This window comes from Gigantopelta aegis, chromosome 8, assembly GCF_016097555.1.
Source record: "Gigantopelta aegis isolate Gae_Host chromosome 8, Gae_host_genome, whole genome shotgun sequence".
In the NCBI taxonomy this organism is placed as follows: Eukaryota; Metazoa; Mollusca; class Gastropoda; order Neomphalida; family Peltospiridae; genus Gigantopelta; species Gigantopelta aegis.
In genome coordinates, this window is record NC_054706.1 from 20042838 (window position 1) to 20068012 (window position 25175).

The 25175-nt window shown below is 35.7% G+C and overlaps 1 protein-coding gene across 1 annotated transcript in view; it reads right to left on the minus strand.

The window, feature by feature from the left end:
- LOC121379535 (E3 ubiquitin-protein ligase RNF213-like) overlaps positions 1 to 25175 on the minus strand; it is a 71724-nt gene that overhangs the window by 45519 nt on the left and 1030 nt on the right. The window contains exons 2-4 of the mRNA XM_041508179.1: positions 11531 to 11625; positions 9133 to 9532; positions 5641 to 5725 (exon numbers count right to left, since the gene is read on the minus strand). Of these exons, the coding sequence (XP_041364113.1) occupies positions 5641 to 5725; positions 9133 to 9532; positions 11531 to 11561 (516 nt within the window). The 5' untranslated portion in view covers positions 11562 to 11625. The remainder of the gene's footprint in view (positions 1 to 5640; positions 5726 to 9132; positions 9533 to 11530; positions 11626 to 25175) is intronic.

Below are 25175 nucleotides of genomic sequence, written 5' to 3' on the forward strand. Positions count from 1 at the left end.
ATTTGGTTTTAAAACCAAGTCAACAAGCACGCCAATTTCGCTAGATGTGATTGTTCATGTTACATTTTGTGTCATTGTTAATTAATGCAAGAAGTACATGGGCCTAAACATCACCTGATTAAATTGTTGACTCCACTTAAATATACCAGACTCATGTAATACAGGATAGCAATAGTCTTGGGTTTGTCAGAATTTAAATAAATTCAAAATATTAGTTTCTTCATGATTGAATTAGGAAGCTTCCCACCAAATTTAGCCCAAAATGCATTACTCTATACAAATCTACTAAAATAAATAATCAAATTCACAAATCTGATAAGGAATCTAATGACCTAGCTTTCAGGGATTTATCCAGGATTTTTTGCCATGGTCCCATGTCTGATGAGATTGGGAAATTTATCGTGAGTAAATCATAAATGGGATATTTTTTCAGGCCACTGAATGGTGCAATTTTAAATGAATTTTACAACAGACCACTAAAAATATATATGCATTACTCTATACAACTCTACTAAAAAGGGTATCTAAAACTAAATCAATCTAATCATATCTAAAACTAAATCAATCTAATACAAATTAGCTCCACTGGTTAATTACTATTACCTGTGGATCTAACAGCACCCTGTTGGAGCTCATGTCCAGTTAACCTTTTATTTGATCAATCAAAACCTTACTTGCAAAATCATGCTAGTGATTTGAAAAGTATTTGTAAACATTCGGGATTACAGGGCACAATATTTCACGCGAACCGCCGTACTCTTCGCGTGTCGGTTACGCAAAATTAAATTTACGCGAAACGCAAATTGGTTACGTCATGACCAGTAAACGTTCAGAAATTAAAACTTGCAAACTTTACGATTACAGGAAGTTTATTCATGCAGACATATTACGACAAATGTTTTAGGCTGAATTTTAGATACTTGATGCGCAGCAAAACTGTAAACAACGTTATATTGCAACAGTTGTAACTTGTGATTGTCTAAACTTTTAAAAAAGTTTTAAAGAAATGTGCTCGGACTGCTGGGGAGGGCTAAATTATCTGCTGCTATTTTATCTCTAAAGGAATATATGTAGACATAATATACTGGATTGTCTATAATTTTGCATATGTTAAAACAGTTTTAACGTAAACAGGAATCCAAAAGTGTCAAAAAAATTGAAAACTACTAACATCGCATAATCAGCTTTAAAAAAATAAATAAAAGTAACATAGCCACTACAAAACGAAAAAAAGAATCCCTCCAAATGATTATGTATCTATTTCAAAGGTGTAGCGCCCATTACGCACAGTACGCATGTGCGTAATGCAAAAATCGAAAAATTTAAAAAATCCGGGAATAGGTCAAGGCTGTCTGTAATTGTTCTATAAAATATCCTCTTGAAATTGACTTGACAAAAAAGATAGAAAAAGAATGCATCCGGAAAGGCTCAGAATGCATCTACAGGCGTCCTGAATTTCAAAATGTCCACAGGGGGAGGTCCCCCGAATCTCGGGCACGTTCAACTCAAATAAGAGCCTTATGTGTTGGAAAGATGCATACCCGGACCACCAACACATACTGACACTTTAGCAAATGAAAAACGCGTAATTTTAGAGTTAATAAAAAAACATGGTTATTCCTGCTAACTGGGGCAGCCATTTTGTTTCGTTTTTGTGACGTCCGGTGGGATAGCTTGGGGCGAAGTGAGTCAGCTCCTGACCATCTCCTGTATGTACAGTGTAAACAAAAGGCGATTCTCTTTAATCAACCTGACTTGTAAAACAGAATAAATGACGTAATAATGTAATAAACTATTTAACTAAATATATTTCAAGTTGCATTAATGGAACAAAATGGGGTTATAGTATTTTTCTCTGTTAAATAATCCAAAGGAAAAATGTACACTATTAGGCCTGTTGAGCAAAAATGACAACCCATGATACCCAAGTGATAATTTTCTTTTCTTTGGGACTACGTAATTGGTCAGTTCTATGGTTTTAGATGGAAAAGTCTACTTAATCAATAGTTTTACAGAACTATTTACAGTAATAAACCATGTCCATTACCATTTTAGGGGCGACAGGTAATATTCCACAATACCGGTATGTATTTTTATGTCTAGACAGCGTCAATTAATTGACTCGTCTGGTTACCAATCAATTACACACCTGCCAATCAGGTAGAAGCAACTAACAGCATAGACCAATTAACTAAGAAAACACCCTGTGTATCATTTCAGTACATAGGTTAATGCATGGACAAAACATTGTTAATTATTTCGACTTGTTGTGTAGCCACTTTGACTATGGATTTTATTTTGTATTGAAAAATAATATATATAGTGCTGGATATACTTACTGCTGGCTTACTGGGATGTGTATTATTAAAGAACATTGCAATGTATGACTATTTATCATCCCGCAAAAACCAGGTAGATTGTGTTTCTCTAGTTCTAAGGCTCATTCCTGACGTTACGCGTTAAGTATTACGTAACCACCAGCTCGCCAGAGGGCGTACTCATTGATATGGTACAAAATGGCTGCGCCCGTTATATATAATAGCTGTCACATTTAACCGTTTTATTAATTAACTATACGATTATACTTATTGATATTAAGCAATAATTTGCATTATATATCGTTGAATATGCATACCAGGCCAAATGACTTAATTGTCACTTCCTTTAAAGACATTTTTTTTTTTGTAAAATGTTTTCTTTTGTATTTGTTTTAACTATGTTTGAGCTAAAAACTATGTATTTAAAATATAATTTCAACGTAATTTTGAAGTAACCGATCAGACGACCTACGGGTTACGCAAATATAATTCACGTAACCGAACAATTGGTTACCTAGATAAAAGCCACGTGAACCGACTTCCGGTTACCTCAGATTTCGAAATATTGTCCCCTGGGATTATGCTGAGGTTATATGAAATGATTTGGGTGAATTACAAAGTATGCCGGAAACTAATTTCCATATAAAATTTTATATAAAATTTGTTTCAAGATAAAAAAACAAAATGTGATGGTATAGCCAAACTGTGATGGTATTGCCATAAAATCTCTGTTTATACTAGAATACATTAGAGTTTATTACTGCACTTTTCCCCATTTTTTAATGTTGAAATAGACCAACAAGTTCGCTTATTACATAAATAGTCTTGCCAGATATTTTTAGAATTTGTATGCTCCCGAATAACGCTATAAAAGGCGAAGTGTAATTGGTCGATATTTAAATTGTTATTTATAGATGAAATGTCACCTGGATATGGGAGTCCATACAATGCTGTTACATCTACTGGTAGACCAGTATAGAGCTAATTTTAATCAGATTGAAACTAAATAATCAAATTCACAAATCTGATAAAGGATCTAAATACTTTCAGGGATTTTTGCCAGGGTCCCATGTCATGGGATTGGGAAATGTATCATGAGTAAATCATAATTGGGATATTTTTTCAGGCCACTGAATGGTGCAGTATATCGCTGTTAAATCAATTTTACAACGGACCACTAAAAATATATATGCATTACTCTATACAACTCTACTAAAAGGGGTATCTAAAACTAAATCAATCTAAATAAAATCAGCTCCACTGGTTAATTACTATTACCTGTGGATCTAACAGCACCCCGTTGGAGCTCATGTCCAGCTGACCTTTCATTTGATCAATCAAAACCTTACTTGCAAAATCATACCAGTGATTTGAAAAGAATTTGAAAACATTCAGGATTATGCCGAGGGTATATGAAATGATTCAGGTGAATTACGAAGTATGCCGGAAACTAATTTCAATATAAAATTTGTTTCACGACGGAAAAAACCCCGTGATGGTATAGCCATAAAATCTGTTTATACTAGTATACAATCCAGAGTTTATTAGTGCACTTTTCCCCCCTGTTTTTTAATGTTGAAATAGACCAACAAGTTCGCTTATTGCATAAATACATGTGTAGTCTCGTCCAATATTTTTAGAATTTGTATGCTCCCGAATAACACTATAAAAGGCGATGTGTAATTGGTTGATATTTAAATTGTTATTTATAGATGAAATGTCACCTGGACATGGGAGTCCACACAATGCTGTTAGATCTACTGGTAGACCAGTATATTTAAAGTTTCAGACACATTATATTGGACTATGAATAACAATTTTCCAGTATTCATGAGTAAACACCTTAAGGGAGGTAATACTTCGTTATGTTGTTATTTCCCTTAACTTGAATTTCAAGTGTTTGGAAATAATTCGGCCCCAGATCAGTTTTGGTCCAAGTCGGTCCTGTCCCATTTAGAGCCCGATTTTATTTATGTATTAAAATGAGATTGTTGTGTGTCTTTACTTGTCTGTTTCAAACTCAAACATTAATTATTTTAAATGTTCGACTTATATCTGTGTTATGCTGCGCTCCAATCGCCTCGTGCTTATCGTCATAACGGGTCCCTCCATGACAACGACTTCTCCAGTCGTGAATGTCGTTTTAATCACGTCAGAAGTCATGTTGACCAGTGGAGGATGAAAACATGTTTCTATTTTCATAACTCGACTTTAGACGGCTTTATAAAGACAATTATTTACAAAACCGTATTTAGGATTTACAAGGCAGTATATGTGACGAAAATAAATATTATTTAAACCAAAAGTAAGGTAGCCGTTTGGTAACTACTAGTAACACATTGAAGCCTGGTAATTATTATCACAATGCTTTTATTTAACTTTTAATAAGTACTACAATTTAAATGCATATCTTAGCAGTGCCATTAAAATATTAATTTGCTTAATTTTGTTTAATAAAATTATTGGGTATGGAATTTGCTAACGATAGTTAATAGTCATTCACTGTTTTAGTGGAACCGGACACAAACAGTTGTAATTACTATTTATCAACTAGGAATTACCCTTTGCAAGTTCATTCGAATGTGGTTCTAATAACATTTACGACATTAGTAATGCACCGTAAAATGGCACTAAAAGCACGTGATTTATATATTAGCTGGCTACGAAATATAAGTGACTGGCGACTAAAATATTATACTTTACTGGCCAGGGAAGAGTAAATTTGAACATGCTTTGTAGAGCACTGGTAGACCATACACATTGGTTTTTTTAATTCAATTGAAATGGCAATCAGGACTTTTTAACTACAGGATATACATTTTAATACTTCTTAAACTCGGGGCATGAACAAAATGTTGTTTAATGGCTTTTTTCTATTTCATATTTTGGATGTCTGGTTCATTAAATGCACTTTTTGGTATGTTTGGATCACTAAGCATTTAAATTAGGCTGAAAATAAAAATTAATCATGGAACAACTACATACATGTATATGAGAATGCCCAATCCCCCAAAATCCTGAAAATTACAGTGGCTTATATTTAGAAAATTGTTTAAATGACATAATGTTTAGCAGGTTATAAATAATAATGCTGGGGTGTGAAACGTAGCAATTTTTGACAAAACCAGGAACAAAACCGTATTACCGAGTCTGGCTGTCCATGTGTATAATGAGACATTGTGAAATGTGATAAAATGCCAATGGACAGTCATTTTAAATTTGATATTACATGAAATTATACTTTGGGAGATTGACTGCCTTTTTAGTGCGTAAATATCATATAGAATTCAATGTCGTGTATTTTCTAAATACAGGTAAATACCGATACTGAAGATGTATCTTGGGATTTTGTTGTCTTCGTCATCTCTTCTGGTCTTGATAATTCTGTGGACACCTTTTTTTCGGGTCTACAAAAACATAATAAATTTTAAATTTAGTAATGGTGAAGTCAATTTGTTTTGAAACATGATGTCATCTGACTGCAGTATTACAACATGAACATTAATTAGGGTAATAATTTCATCTATCTTCAAGTGTGTGTGTAGTGTGTAGGAGAAACTTTGCTTGCCATTTATTCTAGATTGCTCCCTGCATAAATTTCAGCACACATTCCTGACTTTTCAAATCCTGATGTCTTATTCATAAAATAATAGAACTTGCCTACAGTCATCAAACAATTAGCAGTCATCAATTAGTAACAGACATGCTGTCTGACAATGGCCTTCCAAATTCGCAATGGTGGCAATCAGCATGCAGTATCACCGCAAAAGCTACTATTAAACTCAGCGCTCAAAGTTCTCGACCAACTGGTCGCATATGCGACTGAATTTTTCACGAGTGCAACCAAAAATTACTACCAAGTTGCATGTGTGCGACTAAACAAAATAACTAGTTTTGCTGGTTGGAAAGTGATGCATTGACGCATACTATGAAAGTTGTAGTCTTAAGTTATATCCAAGTGACCCAACGTTTTGTTAATCTGCATGTGATTCACAACAGAATCATAATGCATGGTCTGTTTGACTTCATCAATTCTGAGAAAAATACGCCACTTTGGCCTACTGTGTTATGGCTGAAAAAACCCACGGTAACAGCTTTCGATGAACCTATTTTTCAAGCGGTAAGTTTAAAATTTGAGATGTACCTTAAATAGGATATCAACTCCTTATAATTATGTATACCGATTTAATCGGTTTTATTAGGATTCTCGTCTCATAACAGTTAATACTAACTGAAAATGAAATAATGCCAAGCAAGTACAAAATCACAGTAACGCGGTTTAATAAGTTTCTTACAAATAGGCCGTATTTTCTACGTGGCTCCATTTGCAAGTCGACTTTTAAACACATTCACAATTTTAAAGACATTTAGTTTAAAAGCAAGTGTAAGAAAATGCACGTGGCATTCTTACATTTACTTTAACGCAAAGCCTGAACCGTAATGTCTACATACGATCTGATCATCACGTCAATGTCTGGAAAGTTCTGACCCAGATACGTGTACTTTTCATCAACTGGCGACAGACGATTGGCCAATATTTATAATTTGGCATCATGTGACAGTCATAGAAGGTGAAGGAGAGAGTTACTGTCATTCTGATGGTCGTGGAAGCTTTGTTGTTAACACACTTGTATTTTCTCAAGCTTGTATTGTGATGTTTTATATCACTAATATCAAATAATAAATTAGCTATTAAGAAGTACTGGTAGAATTATAATCATTACATTTTTCTATAGCCTACAATTAACTACTATAGGATTTTTGCCCCTCCACCACCCCCATGTATGCCTTTTATAGGTACCACCAGTATCCCCCCATGTACACCTGTAGTCTGTACATCATTTTCTTCCCATGCACACATGAACATGTACTTTATATAATAATCATCTGTACTATGAAACATAACTACTAATTTTGTACACACTAACATATTATTAAGCTTATACATATTAATATGGGTACATGTACTTTTAAAACAATAAGCTTTATGATGCAATGTATATACCTAACTACTGTTAATATGTTAGGTTTCCAACAATTGCCAACTGCCAAGTCTTTACATCAGAGGCCATTGTAAAGTCATAAATAATAAATAATAATGTTTTGAACATTAGAACAACATATGTACACTTTCAGTAAACACTCCTCCCTGTACGTATTTTGTACATGATGACACACCCCCCCTTCCAGGAACTTAAAAACTATGTACTTTATGGATATTCCCTAGTGCTTCAAACTTATTCCCCAGTGCTCCTAAAATATGTAATTGTGCGCCTAAAATTAGAATGTTAGGAGCACAGTGCTCCTAAAAAACATTTCAAACTTTGAGCCCTGAAACTGTTTTGCAGCAGCATTTTAAAGCCATAGTAAAACTGTGAAGGGGAAAAATGTCTCCACTTGGAATGCCTTGGCCAATTCGAAATATTGTAAAAAAAAATATTTGGCCAGGAATTTTTTTAATATGGCCATTCCTTATATACATGTAATTTGACTTATTCTGGTACAGACACATACAAAAGTGAAATCATGTGACAAGCAGGAACGCATTGTACAAACTCAGTGTTAAGTAAGAAATGCTTCACTGTCAACAGGCTCAGGCCTAGAAGTTCAGCCAGTCATTTTTGGGGTAAACTTTTACAAACTATTTTAAATTGATTGGTTCTTGCATAGCGTAAAAAAACAGTCCAGTAAAAGTTAGCTACCGACTGATTGAGCACTATATGCTAAATGCTGAGAGTGGATTTGTTATATAATCAAGGTGACCCATGCAGGCTATGCAAATTATGAGAAGGTGATGTTTATTGACATTATATCAAAACCTAACCATGTGTTATGTTACATGTTACATGTTGTGTGTGTAATTGACAATCAGCAACAGTATCACGGCATCGGAGTGGAAAAAAAAGAACCTGCAGGAAATTTCAAAAGTCAAAGTCAAAGTTTTTTGGTTTAACAATACCACTAGAGTACATTGATTTATTAATCATTGACTATTGGATGTCAAACATTTGGTAATTTTGACAGTTTTTTCGAGAGCATTAGTAGCAAGGGATTTTTTACTAACACCATCCCACAGACAGGACAACACATATCATAGCCTTTGATATACACCAGTGGTGGTGCACTGGCTGGAACAAGAAATAGCCCAATGGGCCCACCGACGGGGATCAATCCCAAACAGACTGCACATCAAGCGAGTGCTTTACCACTGGGTATACGTCCCTCCCCAGAGTTGCCGTATAGAAATTGCAATGGTCACAAATATAAAATTGGTTATTGTTTCTTGTTTTTACGTATAATGATATTACAAAGCTGTTTTGTTTTTGAAAACACAACAATACATTGTCATGTGTGCTGGCCATTACTTAGCTGTTATCTGAGGTATATTCATCTTGCATACCTAATTTGAGACATTTCAGTTGTATTTGGTAGTGTATTTTTACAGCATCAAGCGTCTCTGACTTGCAGATTTTCAAAATCTGTTTAATTGGATCAACTCGTAAAATATCAGTATTTCCAACACAATCAAAACTATAACTTTTTTCAATAAGAATATTTATATACAATCAATTTATGCATGGTTTCAAGCCTACATATATCCCTATCAACCACTAATTTGCATGATTATAGAAGACATGCTTGGACAGCTATGGCTCTTGATTACTGAACATTATTATAATTAGAGGCATAAATTCAATGACTGATAATTAATTCATTAATAATCGGTTATCAACACATCTATTGCATTAAACATTGTCAAACTAAATTATGAACATAGTATAGTAGGTAGCTACCTTTGTACTCATATACTCACTTGGGTGAATTTTTAAAATGACTTTTAGCCTTCTTGATAGTCCTTTTTTCATCAAACAGATCCACATCCAGTTTGACAGGGGAACTTTGACCCCTATGAGGAAATACACCAAGTTCCACTTCCAATCCTAAACTGACAGCAAAGTCTGTAATTGATTTAGTCAGCTCTCCCTTGTCAACAACTTTCTTTATTTCTTCAAATTCTTCCAAAGAGGATACAGACAAAGTTATTCTAAGTTCTTCAGATATTTTGACCACTCTGACATTTCCATATCTTTGAAAGCATTTGGTCAGTAAGTGTTTTTTTTGTAAGCATTGATACACGGTCCTGTGGTCTTCTATCTCCTCATCGTCTTCACCATTTTCATGTACAAGAAGAGGATCAAGACGTATATCAAATTCTGAAGAAAAAACCCCCACAAGTTTAACAAACTTATTACTGAATCAGATATGGTTTCAAATAAATTGCATAGACATTCCAGGAAAAGTGTTAATTACTTTAAATGGGGAAAATTAATTAATGGGAGAAAATAAATCAAGACTATGTATGAAATACATGTAGCTAATGTGTTTTTAGTCAACAATTATTGTACAACATACATTGACAGTAAAAATATACACATATAATTTTCATAGTTTAAAAAATATTGCACTTTATTTGAGGCATTTTATCAGGTAGGGACATTATTGTATAGTAAATATTGGTTCCATTTTACTGAATACAATAGGTGAATATCTGTCTTAAATTGCATACTTTTGTATTCCTCATGTGACAGTATCTATAAACAAGCATTGAATCTGAGTGTACTGCTAAAGCAATACATGTCCCCTACTGGGCCCAACAATTTTTCCTCTCTCCTAAATTCAAGGGCCATAACTCTAAAAAGTTGGTAAACCGCCATTAAAATTAAACTTGATCTGTAACAGTACATAATAAAGCTATATACAAAACTTAATCTCAATATCTGTCCAGGACTGGAAAACAAAAGTCTGGAAATTTTTCATATCTCCTAAATTCAAGGGCTATAACTTTGTCTAAAAAGTTGGTAAACCGCCACGAAATCAAACTTGATCTGTAACAGTACATAATAAAGCTATATACAAAACTTAATCTCAATATCTTTAGGACTTGGAAAACAAAAGTCCTGGAAAACAAATTTTCATATCTCCTAAGATAGGACAAGGGCTATAACTTTGTCAAAAATGGAAAAATAAATTGCCTTAAAGATCAAAATTTCAAAGATAAATGTGATGACTGCATGGCTAACAGTAATTTACATGATAAAGCTATTTAAAAAAAACAAAATATAAAAAAAAAAGTCAGATTGAATGCTAGAGGTTTATGATAGTATTTCGGCAATTCAAATATAATCAATCTTAGACTATTAATTCATCATTAAAGACATATAAATTTATCCTGCAATCACTATACAGGGTTTCTGCCAGAAGGTAAAACGAGTACATATGGCGTCATACCCATATTGTTTTGCAGATTTTTTTTTTTAAAGTTATAACTTTTTGACAAAACGAATTACTCTTATCATTACTGTATGATTTTCTTAACCGTAACCCTAAATGTAACCCATTTTCATTCTGTGGGAGGTCCCCAAAACCCTCTAATTGACTGGCTGCATTCAATTCCATAGTGCTATACTCAAAAATTTCTTTCTGGCAGAAACACTGCTATATATACACTGGCAAGATAGGTCGCTTGACATAAATAAGCCCGACTCCAGTATTTCAGACTAGATTTTCAATAAACATACTCTTTAAATCATTGGTTTTAAAATGTACACAAATAATGTTTAATATGCATGAAAATATATGGTAATTATTATAACTATAGAGCTGAAATCACACTGATGTTCTTAAGTAATGTATTCATGCCATGTCGGTAAATAAGTCACAATGACACACTAAATTAAAAACCTTTAATTATTGTAGGCCATATTAAAATTCAAATATATTAAGCCCTATAGGATTTCAGTCTTTTTTTTCCTAGAATGCATTAACATAATTTTACTTTTTTAAGTTAATGTTTATTTTAATTTGTTGCAAAAGTTACTTTTTTTTAAATTGCTGTAGGTGAGCATTTTGCCTTTGATAAAACCATTTTAAAATTGCTGTAGGTAATAAATGTTTGAAAAAAAAGAAGAAAAAGTTTGAATTCAAATCCTGTGAATGGTCGAGAATGTTACGAACTAGTCATTTGGAAAACCTCAGTTATCGTGTAGACATGAATGTGATCTGGAGATTTGTGCAAATTTTTAGCTCTTGTCAGGATGCATATATTATTTTTAATTTTATACCCAGCAAACACTTAAGAAATATGTGACGACAAAAATGCTGGCTGCCGTCTATTAAAGACATGTTTGTAGACAATGTTTAAACAAACTTACCAAATGGCTGCCCACTGCTTGCAGCTGCCATTGTGGATGATATTCTGTGACTACCTCATAATTTAATCAGCATTGTGAGGACATCTGTTGAAGTGCTAGTTTTATGGGAGGGAAAAAGAAGAAAAACATAAATCATTAAGTATTAAAGCATTGCATAATTTAATTTATTAGTAGAAGAAAAAAAATATTGGAAAGTATTTATGAGAACTGATGGAACTGGTCTAGTTGAATCGAACACTCAATAACATTAGTCCTCGAATTTGACAAATTAGAGGGCAATTAAGACCATTTGGCCTCAATCAATGGAGATTTTTTTAATGGCATTACGGCCTGAAGGCAAATTTCAACAAACATCTTAATATAACACAACAGAACCATGTCTGCGACTTTGTGACCATGTATGTGTGTGTGCATGTGTGCATGCGTGCGAGTGTGTGTGCATGTGCGTGCATCATGAGTGTGTGTGTGCATGTGCAAGTGTGTGTGTGCGTGCGTGTGAGTGTTATGTCTGCACATCCCTCAATAGTAAAGGCTTAGAAGGCTGTTGTATATTGCTACTTTTGGAACGGATTAACCTTAACATACCAGTGTGTGGGTTCTCTCTCATGCCAATTGTTGAAATAACCACATAACATATGCATGTTAGACACAAAATAGAGGGGGGCACAATCTCTAATAGTGAGGGACACAGTATCTAGTGGGATGCATGAGCACAATCCACATTTTATCTTCATTTATAGAGTACAACAGAAAACCAAACAAAAAAACCCATGCCTTTTCGTCCTCAAGTGGGGGCCCCCTGCTCCAGCAAACATTACTTGAATATCTATACATGGTACGTGTTGTATCCAGTATTGAAGACACAAGTTACATCATCATCAAAACTACACATTTGGTCAACTTTAAAGTTGCCTATATATACTGCCCAAAACTGAATGCTCACCATTTCATTTGAATTTGATGCTTGTGCTTATATATCCAGTTATACTAAAACACAAAAGAAACGCAGGTTCTCATTAAATTGGATATAAAATATAAGAAATACAACACTAAATGCAGATTTCAACATTTATTTTGGAGCCACTCCAATTCTGCACACATTGGTGTTGGAAATTTTGGATTGAATTCATTTTTTGATATTGTTTCATTTCATAAAGCAGGGTGGGGGTCCATGTTAAAAAATGTGAAAAATACGACCTGTAGCATTGTCAATGTCAGTATCGTGTGTGACCACCCCAGGCATTCAAACAGGCAGTACAACGTCTCCTCATTGAGTTCACAAGCCACTGGAAGAATGCCTGAGGGAGTGTGTTCCATTTGTGCACCAATGCTGCCTCCAGCGCCTGGAGATTCTGAGGATGTCCGATTTCATCCCAGACGTGTTCGATAGGTACCATGTCCGGCCACGGCAACATTGGGATGTTGTGCTGAGCCAGCAACGTCTGTGTTGCCCTGGCTGTGTGAGGCCTGGCATTGTCTTGCTGCAGCAAGCGCACACGTGGGTGGGCAGTAAACAAGGGAAGGACGTGGTTGTTGATGATGTCATTTTGGTACACAGCGGCATTAACTCGTTGTCTGAAGACATGAAGTTGTGTTCTGTGGTTAAATGTAAACCCACCCCACACCATCAGACTACCCCCGCCCCATCGGTCGGCCTGCAGAACGCAGCAGTCGGAGTAACGTTCATGTCGACTTCGCCATACTCGAATTCGGCCATCAGTGTTGGAAAGGTTGTAACGGCTCTCATCCGTAAACAAAACTTGTTGCCACTGGACAGTTCGCCATTGTTGATGTTGTTGCGCCCACTGTTGACGTCGTTGGCGGTGCCGAGGGGTCAATATTGGTCCCACATAGGGACGGCGGTTACAGAGTCCTGCTGCCCTCAGATGGCAGTGGACGGTATCGGTGGACACTGGACCACGTGGGCCATGCACCTGGTGAACGGTGTGAGTTGCTGGCATCATCCGATTCCTAAGGTGGGTAACCTGGATGTACCGGTCTTGGGCTGTGGTTGTCACCCTCAGGCGGCCGGTGCGTGGTTGATCGTTCACGGATCCAGTGATTTGGTGACGTTGGGAAAGTCGTGCGACTGTCGAATAATGGCATCCCAGTTGGTTGGCTACAGCAGTACGAGTCTGTCCGGCTTGCAACATCCCGATGGCCATCCCTTGCTGGACTTGCGTCAGTTGCGGCATTTGGAAAAATTGATTCTGTTGTCTCCCACCACTCAAATTCAATTTATGCGATTAAATCAAGGTATGTCGGCTTTTAGAGCGTTTCACCGAGTGTGTTTGCACTGGATTCACGATACTGGTGATCCAGCACGTGCAAATAACGTGTTTTGAGAATCCGTTACGTCACTCAGGTAATAAAATTGACACGTGGGTGGGACCGCGGTGTGCGTGTGTGCCATGTCCGTTAGCACCGTTCAGGTTCAATTCCACCAAAGATATTGCTTTAAAAAGTGTATTTCCTTCTCATTGTCAGGACCTGCGTTTCTTTTGCGTTTTAGTATATATGGTTCAAGCACATACCTCACCTATCTGGGATGTCTGTGTAATAGAACAGTAGGTTAATGGTTAGTTGTTAGTGTGAGAGGATTAGATCTCCCCGTTCACATTGGATGGTAGGCCTTTACCAGGATGTGGACCCAATATACCTACCAATGGCTTAACTACTATATCACAAAGGCTAATACCAGGCATTGGACCAGCCACCATACTGATATTGCTTGAAATTGATGAATGGGTAGGTAAAAAAAAAAAACGTCACTTAAAATGCACAATATTAAATAATTTGAATAATCTGTTTCACAAGCAGATTTTATTTTCCATTTTGTTTCTTTTAAACAGTATTTCAGATATGTATTGATTATCCCTCAATTTCATGAGTGATAATATGAATCTTAAAGTCGCACACCCTAGTTTGAGCCCGCGAAAATTAATTATAATTCTGGTTAATCTACAAACCTGTAACACACTTAGATCACGTTTTTATAAAATGCAGTAAAAAAGGAAGGCATTTGGCTTGGTATGCATATTCAACTATATACGGTATAATGCACATTATTGCTTAATATCAACAAATATAATCGTATAGTTAATTAATAAAATGGATAAATGTGACGGCCATTATATATAACGGGTGCAGCCATTTTGTACCATCCCAGTGAATACGCCCTCTGGCAAGCTTCTGATTACCTAATACCTAAAAACAAAACATACCTGATTTTTGCGGATGCATCGCAATGTTCTGTAATAATAGCCATCCCAGTAAAGCGGCCTTCACATATCTGTCGCGGCATTTTCGCGAAGAATCCAGGTAAATGCTGCCCAATTTCTACGGGCTACGCTGCGATTTTTAGGGGTCACGGTGTGAAAACCTGACTCCCAAATCTGCGATTTTCCAAGCATGATTTTAGGTCATGACAATCCTGTATACATGTTGCTAGGGCCCCGCCCGGCAGCCTGTCGGAAACCGACCAGTGAACTGGCGGCCGCCTGAAGATTTGACAAAAATTATTGGGAAAAAATCCACCGGGCACCGTAGGATTTTCACGGCCACCCTACGATAGCCTCACAGTTCCCTCATGGATCCCGAGTGATTTGTACAACATCGGCCCCCCGGCAGCTTTTAAATGGCCCCCACGCGGGCCCCAACTGCTACGTCCAAACTTCAAGAAGTCCTCAGAAATAATGTACAACTTTATACAACGCATCTATATATACTTGAGGCGCGGACGCCGGGAAGCCCGACATCAATCGCCAGTCACCCGGCTGGGCGACACCAGGACGCCTACCAATATGTTCTTTGATCAGCCGGCGCACGCCAGATTATCTAGCAGCATCCGGCCGAAGACGTGGCGGCCGCACCGTCTCCACTGCGATCCAATGTTCAAAGGGCACTGCCCGGACCCCGTCTAATATGTGAGGGCACACGTCGCAGACATGAAATTCGCCTGATTCATCCACAGGTTCTAAATCCTATGGCGAAATCCTGTGATTAGAAAAATTGCGCGGACGCCGGCTGATATGTGAGGGCCGCTTAAGCCAGCAACAATTATATGCATTTTTTCTTTGGATTTAATAAAAAAAGAAAAATACTACAACTCCATTTCGTTCTATTGATACAAATTGAAATACACTGTATACGTAGTTAAATAGTTTATTATACTATCACGTACTAGTAACTAGGATGAACAACAAGACACAATGTTTAAACAATAAATTTAATAAATGTAAACAATATTCAATATATATGCACATAACCATACCATACCCTTCCACGCCATCTTTCATCCCACCATTCAATGCATTCCAGTCATTTCAACACACCATTTACACATACATATATCAAATAACAATAAACAATGTACTGTTATACCCTACAATATAGTTCGTTTCCACTGTCCATGTAATATTCCTCGTTTTTACAGTTCAATAAAGAACACAAAGTTAAAATAAATGTTCACAGATTTATCCAAATAGAACCACATAAACCAAGCCCATGTTCCTCATTACCAGGCACCCCCATCTATTGGATGCACACACCACCACCCATCACCATGTTGGATGAGTTTCTCCAACCGTTGAGTTGACTACCGTCATCCATAACTGATTTGTCCTGTTCCAACCAGCAAGCATATCAGTTCCTCTTACAATACTAAGAGTACTTCTTATAGACACCATTTGTCCCGTTCCAACCAGCAATCCACATCAGTTTGTCTTACGATACTAAGAGTGCTTCACTGAGACAGAGGAGAAACCCGACTACATCTCCTATCCCATGTGGATTAAAACTACAATAAAAGATTTAAACATCACACATTCATATCATCTACATATTAACCTTCCATATGCACATATATTCTACATTCATGGATTTCAAATGCTTATGTGTCCAACTAATATATTCCTTTCATCTATATGTAAAACTTTCTCCAATTCAGTTTCTACTTGGGTTAATTTCTCTATTTACACAGGGTACACATATAAAATTACACAAATCCAAATTAATTATAACATATCTTCATACAACACAATTATATTGAATTATTTAACATTCCAAATAAAATAAATTCATCTACTCACGCTCTTGTACCAGCTTAAAACACACTTCCAAAAATTATTGTCAGAGTGACTAACCTATCAGAGTACACTGCTTTTATTCATCAAAACTACTCACATCCCAAGTTCACAATGCATGCACCACACCACACTTCACGACCATCTTCCACATTCACCACCTGTAATCATTACCCAAGCTAATATTGTTAATTATTCAATGTCACTGTCCTAATGTCATACTATAAATAAATACCAAAACACAGTGACAGTGTAGCTCATTACAAAAAAATATACCTTATAAATAATATACTATATTTGACTTGTGACACAAGTCATTTATGTTGTTTTACAAGTCAGGTTGATGAAAGCCAAATGCCTTGTCGTAAATTAGAGTGTTTGTTTACACTAAGCAAAGAGATGGATGGAGCTGACATCACTTCGCCAGTGTCAGTATGTGTTGGTGGTCCGGGTATGCATCTTTCTAACACATAAGACTCTTGTTTGAGTTGACCCTCCCTTTAAAATGATGGGGCAATTTTTTATGTTGTTGTTGGAAGATTTATTTTGTTAAAGGGACATTCCTGTGTTTGCTGCAGTTTTTAAGATGTTATCAACTAACAGACTTTTTAATGATTGTAATTACATATCAAATACATATTTCTGCATAAAATATTAGTGGGTGTATATTAAACTTGTTTTTGATCGTTCTAATATTTGTACTAGGTTAAATTTCATTGTATTTTCTAAAAAAAAAAATTTGCATATGTATGAAATTATTTGAAGACAAAATCCAGTTTGGGCTTCTTGCAAATATTAAAGATGACCAGAAACACATTGAATATACAGACACTGATATTCTAAATAAGAAAATATATTTAATATGTAAGTTTAATCGTTGAAATATTTTATTCCCTTTTAATTTAATAATGAAAGTACTTCAATTGGGATTTAGTGAGTAAGTTATACATTTTTTGTTTGTGTGTCCATTTGTTGCACTATTTCAGTTGAGAAACGGTTGAAACATGGTGCCACAAGTTTTTTAATACCAGCTATATATACATATAGGGTATGTAACAATATTTGGACGTAGAAAGAACTACACTTTCTATGTCCCTTCGGATTACGGCATTTGGCGCTCTCAATGCGAGTCCGACACACAGACTTGAGACTGCTTAGATCCCTTTACAAATTTTCCTGCATGTAATGTTCTAAACAGCTTTTTCTCGATCCTTGAACATTTTTGGCAATTTACTTCACGGATACCAACATTAAATACCATAATTTACGAATAAAGACCTAATTTCTTAAATGCCCCCAAAAAGCAGGAATGTTTATTCAAAGACGTGGGCCTACTTCCGGTCAAATACAGTACTCGATATAATAATTATGGGCAAAGAAAGTTCGGTTTCGTGATTTTACCAACACGCTATCGACACGGTACCAAAAACTGAGTGAGATATAAAACATTTTTACTTGCACAACAAAAGACGCTTGCTGCAGACTACGGAATTACAAAAATGGCAAGTGTAGGCTACTAAAGTGATAAAGAGGCAGTTTGTGCTCAGTAATTTTGGTTGCCCAGCAGACCACTTGAATTGTAATATTTACTCATCCAAGCACATTTTTACTCATCTGGGGCAAGTGGATGAGTACTTTTGGCCAGCCCTGAACAAAGATGGCCAGCCACACAAAATGACATTCTGCATGGCATATGTGAAAGCAACTGGTATTTGATAACAGAGGATGATATGACTTTTAGAAAAACAAGCATATGAGAGTACTGCTAAAGTAATACATGTCCCCTACCGGAATCAACAATTTTTCATATCTCCTAAATTCAACGGCCATACTTCTGTGAAAAGTGTGTAAATCACCATTAGAGTTAAATTTGATCTGAAACAGTGTGTGATACAGCTACACGTATATACGAAACAGTGTGTGATACAGCTACACGTATATACGAAACAGTGTGTGATACAGCTACACGTATATATGAAACAGTGTGTGATACAGCTACACGTATATATGAAACAGTGTGTGATACAGCTACACGTATATCTGAAACAGTGTGTGATACAGCTACACGTATATACGAAACAGTGTGTGATACAGCTACACGTATATCTGAAACAGTGTGTGATACAGCTACACGTATATACGAAACAGTGTGTGATACAGCTACACGTATATCTGAAACAGTGTGTGATACAGCTACACGTATATCTGAAACAGTGTGTGATACAGCTACACGTATATCTGAAACAGTGTGTGATACAGCTACACGTATATCTGAAACAGTGTGTGATACAGCTACACGTATATATGAAACAGTGTGTGATACAGCTACATGTATATACGAAATTTCATCTCAATATCTTCAGGCATTGTAAAACAAAAGTCCGGAACACAAATATTCATATCTCCTTAGTTCAAGGGCTATAACTCCATCAAAAATAGGTAAATTGTCATGAAAGTCAAACTTGATCTGTAACTGTAAATGATAAAGCTATATACAAAATTTCAGCTCAATATCTCGAGGCATTCTCAAAACCAAAACATCCAGAAAACTATATGTAGGACGGACAGATGGACAGACAGACAGAAGGTTGGTTGGACTGGTAGGGGACTAATAAGTTATAGTTACATCATCCTTTTCCGAGAGATTTGTCTAGTTAGACCACAGTTATTGCAATAACTAGACGAATCTCCAGTGATGGATGAGGCAACTAGCTTGTACCACACCCCCATTCAATTAGCCTATACGGGGAAACATGTCGGGAATACTAATTCATCTGACATATTACAGGCACAGATAGGCCTACAAGGAGAGTGCGCTGTGTAACCCCTCCTCGAAATTTTAAGTGCCCAGAAAAAAATGAAATGTTTAGCAGGTGAATACAATGCATTTGTTTTTTTAGTGGAGAACGAAGTATCTTGGCCATGATTTTATATTCAGGGATACTCATATGTGGAAAGGGCACCCACAACGTCTTTGAGTCATGTATATAATTATAACAGACGAATATGTATTTAACAGGTAGTTGTGTGTGTGTACTTTTCAAGTGTATTTGACAATGGGGGCGGGGGTGGGGCGAATGTCTGTGGATCAAAATACATGTATTTGTGAGTCCGGGCATGCTTCCCCGAGAAAATTTAGAATTTTAGCTGTTAAAATACATTTCAAGCCTTCTGAACAGTGTAACATGGAAAAGTAGGTGGTGTGCCATGGTCCCTTGTTATATAGGCATCCCTTTTAACGCTGCTAACTCCCTCAATACATCTAGGAGGTGTTCTTTTTAAATGTTTCAACTGATAAAGTAATGGAAAATGAAGGGAAACTATTTAATATTTAATTTTTGTTTGTTCAGCAATCGCTAAAATTTAGGTCAGACACACCCGTGGTCTAACTATGGGATACACCAAGGGTAAAATCAAAGGGTCCGACACCAAAGCATGGTACAAACATATTTAGATAATTAATTTAAGATACATTTTTCAAATAAAAGGCTCTTTTTCATCTTTTGAAACTAATAATATATTTTTAAGATATACATATTATTTGTTTATATTTAACTTTTTAAAAATTTCAGTGAAAAATGGCATCCTTTTTGTCCTAGGAGATCTTTGCGAAGTCGAGACACAGGGGTCAAAAATTTTTTTTTTTGGAGGGGGGACCACGGCAAGTGTAGCCTTTGGTTTAATATAAAAAATTAGGGCACCGAGGTAAGTTGTAGGGGCACGAAGGCAAACTTTTTCTGAAAAAGAGGGGCACAAAGGCAACTTACTTTCTATCAAGTTTCTAACACAAAAATTATTTCACCTTATGGTCTTGTTTATTTTTGATACAGATATATGCCATAATAATGTATTTTATAAAGTTAATAACAAGCAGTAGCATATATGCTACATTTTCCCTAAATGCCCAATGTAGCAGATATTCTATATTATTAAAAGTATATACAAATTTATGAAAATTCAAAATCAACACGGATGTGTTCAATGTACACTAACACCTGTAAGTTGAATGAATATGATAATTATTCAGTCCTTGGCTTTTGAAAAGCAATGGCGAGTGAAAAATTGCACACCTCAAAATGCTTAGCCGAGTGAAAAATTGCACTCATTAAAATGCTAAGGCGAATGAAAACAAAGCATTATTAATTTATGAAGTAATTGGCACATGTAAATGCGGAGACATATGTTGCAAAAATGAACCAATACACCAATAATGTTTTCTTCTAACTTTATGTTGTTTGGTTCATGAGTGTAGTCTAACTCTTTTTCCCTTTCACGAATGGAGTTATAATTTATTAAAGTTTCAGGAGTATAGTGCCATAGAAAAATAATTATGACATACATCGATGCAGACAATTTGATTTTTTAATTACAATATGTACTATTCAGATAATTGGATGTTTGAAGAGATACCTTTTCAGTGTAAAGATGGTTTGATGAACATGCAGCTAAAACAGGTGTAGGAATAAACTTGTCTTGAATTTCATTAAAATACACAAAGACCATGATTAGGATAGTTGGGATGGAAAATCCCACTGGTTCTGAGGAAGTAGTTCAATTAGAACTACGACCCAAGCATATCTTAAGTGTACACTACTGACTGAATTAGATCTCTTGTATTATTAAAAAAATAAATTAAAAAATAAATAACTTGTTAAACGTAAGCCTACGATTAGTTCAATTGACATTCATGTGGCATTTTTAATTCAACAATTGCGCAACCAGTTATGAACTAATCGAGACAATTTTACCGACTTCGCTGATTTCCTCAACGAGTTTGTTTGTGTAATTAAGGCTACAGAGCCACTATTTAATTCAATTCCTTTTCTTCTTATTTTTTTCATAACTATATGAACAGTATAAATGAGTTAGGCGTATCATAAAATAGTGTTTGTTTCCGGTTACCCGACCGACCCTAATTTGAACCTGCCGACCCTAAAACTTTTTTTGTATATCCAAAAATGTTTTTTTTAATATAACAACGATTTCCACGAAAACATTCCAAAACTATCACAAGCACTAATTTGGTGTCATTTAAGGGGATAACCCTACTGTGTTTTCCGATTTGCGGACGTATATCGGTTGTTTTACTGTCACAAATTTAATTTAGACCAGTTAGCCACGAAATGTTTTCTTCTAACAATTGATTGATGGAGTTACTTCCCTTCAAATTGAAATTCGGTAACTTTCGTGAGATATCGGGCGAAGAGTCGGAAACTTGTTTTCACGAATATATGCGATCTTTTCCGATTTACTCTACATCTAGCGTAGCGAGGTGTTCCGATTAATAATAATAATAATAATAACTATATTTAATGATTTACTCCAGCGACAAACTGGCCTTGTAGAAATTTAGTGACCTTCTGATAAACTAGGGGAGGGAATGTTTACCGATACTGATGGAGTTTACTGCCAAATCAAATGATTAAATATGTCAGTAAGATCTTGATGCGTTTCGTTATTTTTTGTAAGTGGTCACTGGGAACTTCGCAGGTTTCCTCTAAAAACAATATCAGAATGACCATGTGTTTGACGTCCAATAGCCTATGATATTAAAGATAAAAATCAATGTGCTCTAGTGGCGTCGTTAAATAAAACAAACTTTATTTTCAACATTTGTTTGGAAAGAAATGTTTTATTTAACGACGCACTCAACACATTTTATTTACGGTTATATGGCGTCAGACATATGGTTAAGGACCACACAGATTTTGAGAGGAAACCCACTGTCGCCACTTCATGGGCTACTCTTTCCGATTAGCAGCAAGGGATCTTTTATTTGCGCTTCCCACAGGCAGGATAGCACAAACCATGGCCTTTGTTGAACCAGTTATGGATCACTGGTCGGTGTAAGTGGGTTACACCTACCCATTGAGCCTTGCAGAGCACTCACTCAGGGTTTGGAGTCGGTATCTGGATTAAAAATCCCATGCCTCGACTGGGATCCGAACCCAGTACCTACCAGCCTGTTGACCGATGGCCTAACCACAACGCCACCGAGGCCGGTCAACATTCGTTTGAGCATCCTGAGCATTTGTACTGCATTTCTATTCATTGGACCAATTGATTGCTTCAAACCAAGTATGTACTTTAATACTGGATGCATACAGAATAAAACTAACATTGCAAATTATAAAATTGGTAAGTCTACCATTTCTTAGATACACTAGGAAAGATAATATTCATAACTTTTTTTTTTAATGTTATTATTGGACAGATAAATATAGAACCCTTCTTTTCAGTTTTCATTAAAAGAAATTGTTATAACTTATTTACTGGTTTCTATCCAATTAAGGTTCAACCAAGTCTGCCCTGGACCAGTACAGAAGTTAAGTGTTAGTATGAGAGTAAACCTGCCTATTATTAAACAGCATGGGGTCTTTTGTATGTACTCTCCCACAGATAGGTTAGCACCATGTTGCCCTCAAAATCAAAATGCCTTGCCTTTTATAAATTTATAAGTTGCCCATGTAAAAAGAAGCCTTTAAACACACCTATGGATAGTACTACATATTTCCTTTTTTTAATTCAGTTATGAAATAGATATAGAAAATAAAATGGCCATAAGGTTTTTGTCCTTTTGAAAATTGTATAATGAAAAAAAAAAGCCCTTATATTTAAAACTGCACATAAAATATGCCCCCAAAACGTCACTTTACCATGCCTTACTTCATTTCTAGGGAAAACACTGTGATGAATGGTATTGTTGGTTTGCATAATGCATTTCTATACATGCAGAGGTTATTTTGGATACCGGTAGTCAACACCTTTATTTAATATCCATAAATAAAATTATTTTCCAAAATAAAATGTTTTTCATACCTACCTACCCTATATTTTTCCAGCATGTAATAGGAAAGAAGTAATTTTTTTGTTTGGCCTTATCCTTATCAGACGTTCTTTTTTTTTAATCTATTACCTTACAAAAATGGACTGTTTCTAATTAATAATAAATTAAATAGGGAAAGGAGTTTTGATCGGATTGGTATGTCTTCAAAGATGTCTATTAAACGACTGTTTTTCGATTTGTATAGCAAAGATAAGTACCAGTCATATGTTAAAATCTAGCAATCTAAATCTCACCACATTTTTTTTCTGGTATTATTAAATGGGTCTTTTTGTCAGCTACATAAGATAAATAGTGGCAATCAATATACAACATTATTTTATGTGGGCTAATTTGTAAAGTATAACATGCGTTATTTTTCACACTCGCCAGATTAAAATTATACATGCGCTGTACGAGCGCGATCTCACTCACGTAACTTAAAAGACAAGGTCTGATTATTGGTATTTATTTTGAGTACTTGGGCATTAGAAGGTTAAAATAAATGAATGCGTCAAATATGCGGGCATGGCACAAAACTACTTCGTCCTTCCTGTACCACCAGGACTGCCACTTTCTCGGGACTGGCTTGACAGAATGAAGCTTGTTCGTGACTGCACCGTCCCAATCATCTTGTCAAGTCGAAAAGATATATTGGTTAATATTATATTTAAAATCACTAATGTGTAAGTCACAAAGAATATATTTATAAATGTTGTCAACTTAAACTGCTGTAAATAACGTCATTTTTATCACGTTTTGTTTAACTGTTCTGGTATAACTGACCTGTCACTTCGTGTGTCAACAAGCAGCCCGACTTCACTAGATGTGATTTTTCATGTTTCATTTGGTGTCATTTCTAGTGATTTCCCTAGAAATTTGGCAAGGCATGATAGACCAAACACTTTTGGGGCATTTTCACCATTGTCAGGGCACTTTTTTTTCATTAAAAATACACAAAAATTAATTGAAATAAACAATGTAATTTATGTGCTTTCTTGGCAAAAGATATAAAAGGCATAGTTTTATTAATTAATAATACCTTTTTGGGTGTTTTATAAAGGCAATTTTAGAATTAATTAGTAAAAAAGGCTTCTTTAATCTCAGGGCAGCATGGTGCTGATTAAGGCAAGATGGTGCTAGACTATTGAGGCATGGTGCTGCACCATGCTAAAACAAGCTAGGGAAAAACACTACATTTCTATGTAAGAAAATGCTCGATTTACAAATAAATATTTTAAAATCTGAAGGGCACAGTGGGAAACCAGGTATGGCAGTGTAGCATTTTTGTTGCCGCCGACACCATAAAATTTTAAGGGCAGGGCTGCAGAAAGTACTCACCCGCTCGACAAATGTGACTAACAATTTCATACAGACGATTTAAAAAATGGAACCACCAGCCCGACAGTCTATCTGTCTTTTTTAATTTGTTTAACACGTGTAGTTGATTACTTACCAAGTGCTATTAATAATGTTTTGTCAATATATCTATATATTTCATTTGAAGGGAAGACCCTTCTTATAATATTGTTAATAATATATTGTTCTATAGACTGGCGGACTGGTTGAAATTCTGGTGGGCTAGTAAAATTTAGTTGGTTCTGGTCCGGCGGGCTAGTTAAATATTTTCCATTTCTGCACCCCTGTGGGGCAATTGCCGTCAGTGCCATGGTGAAATTCGAACCCCGCCAATTGTTTATCATTTAGTATGTGTAATTTGTATCATTGTAATGGGTTT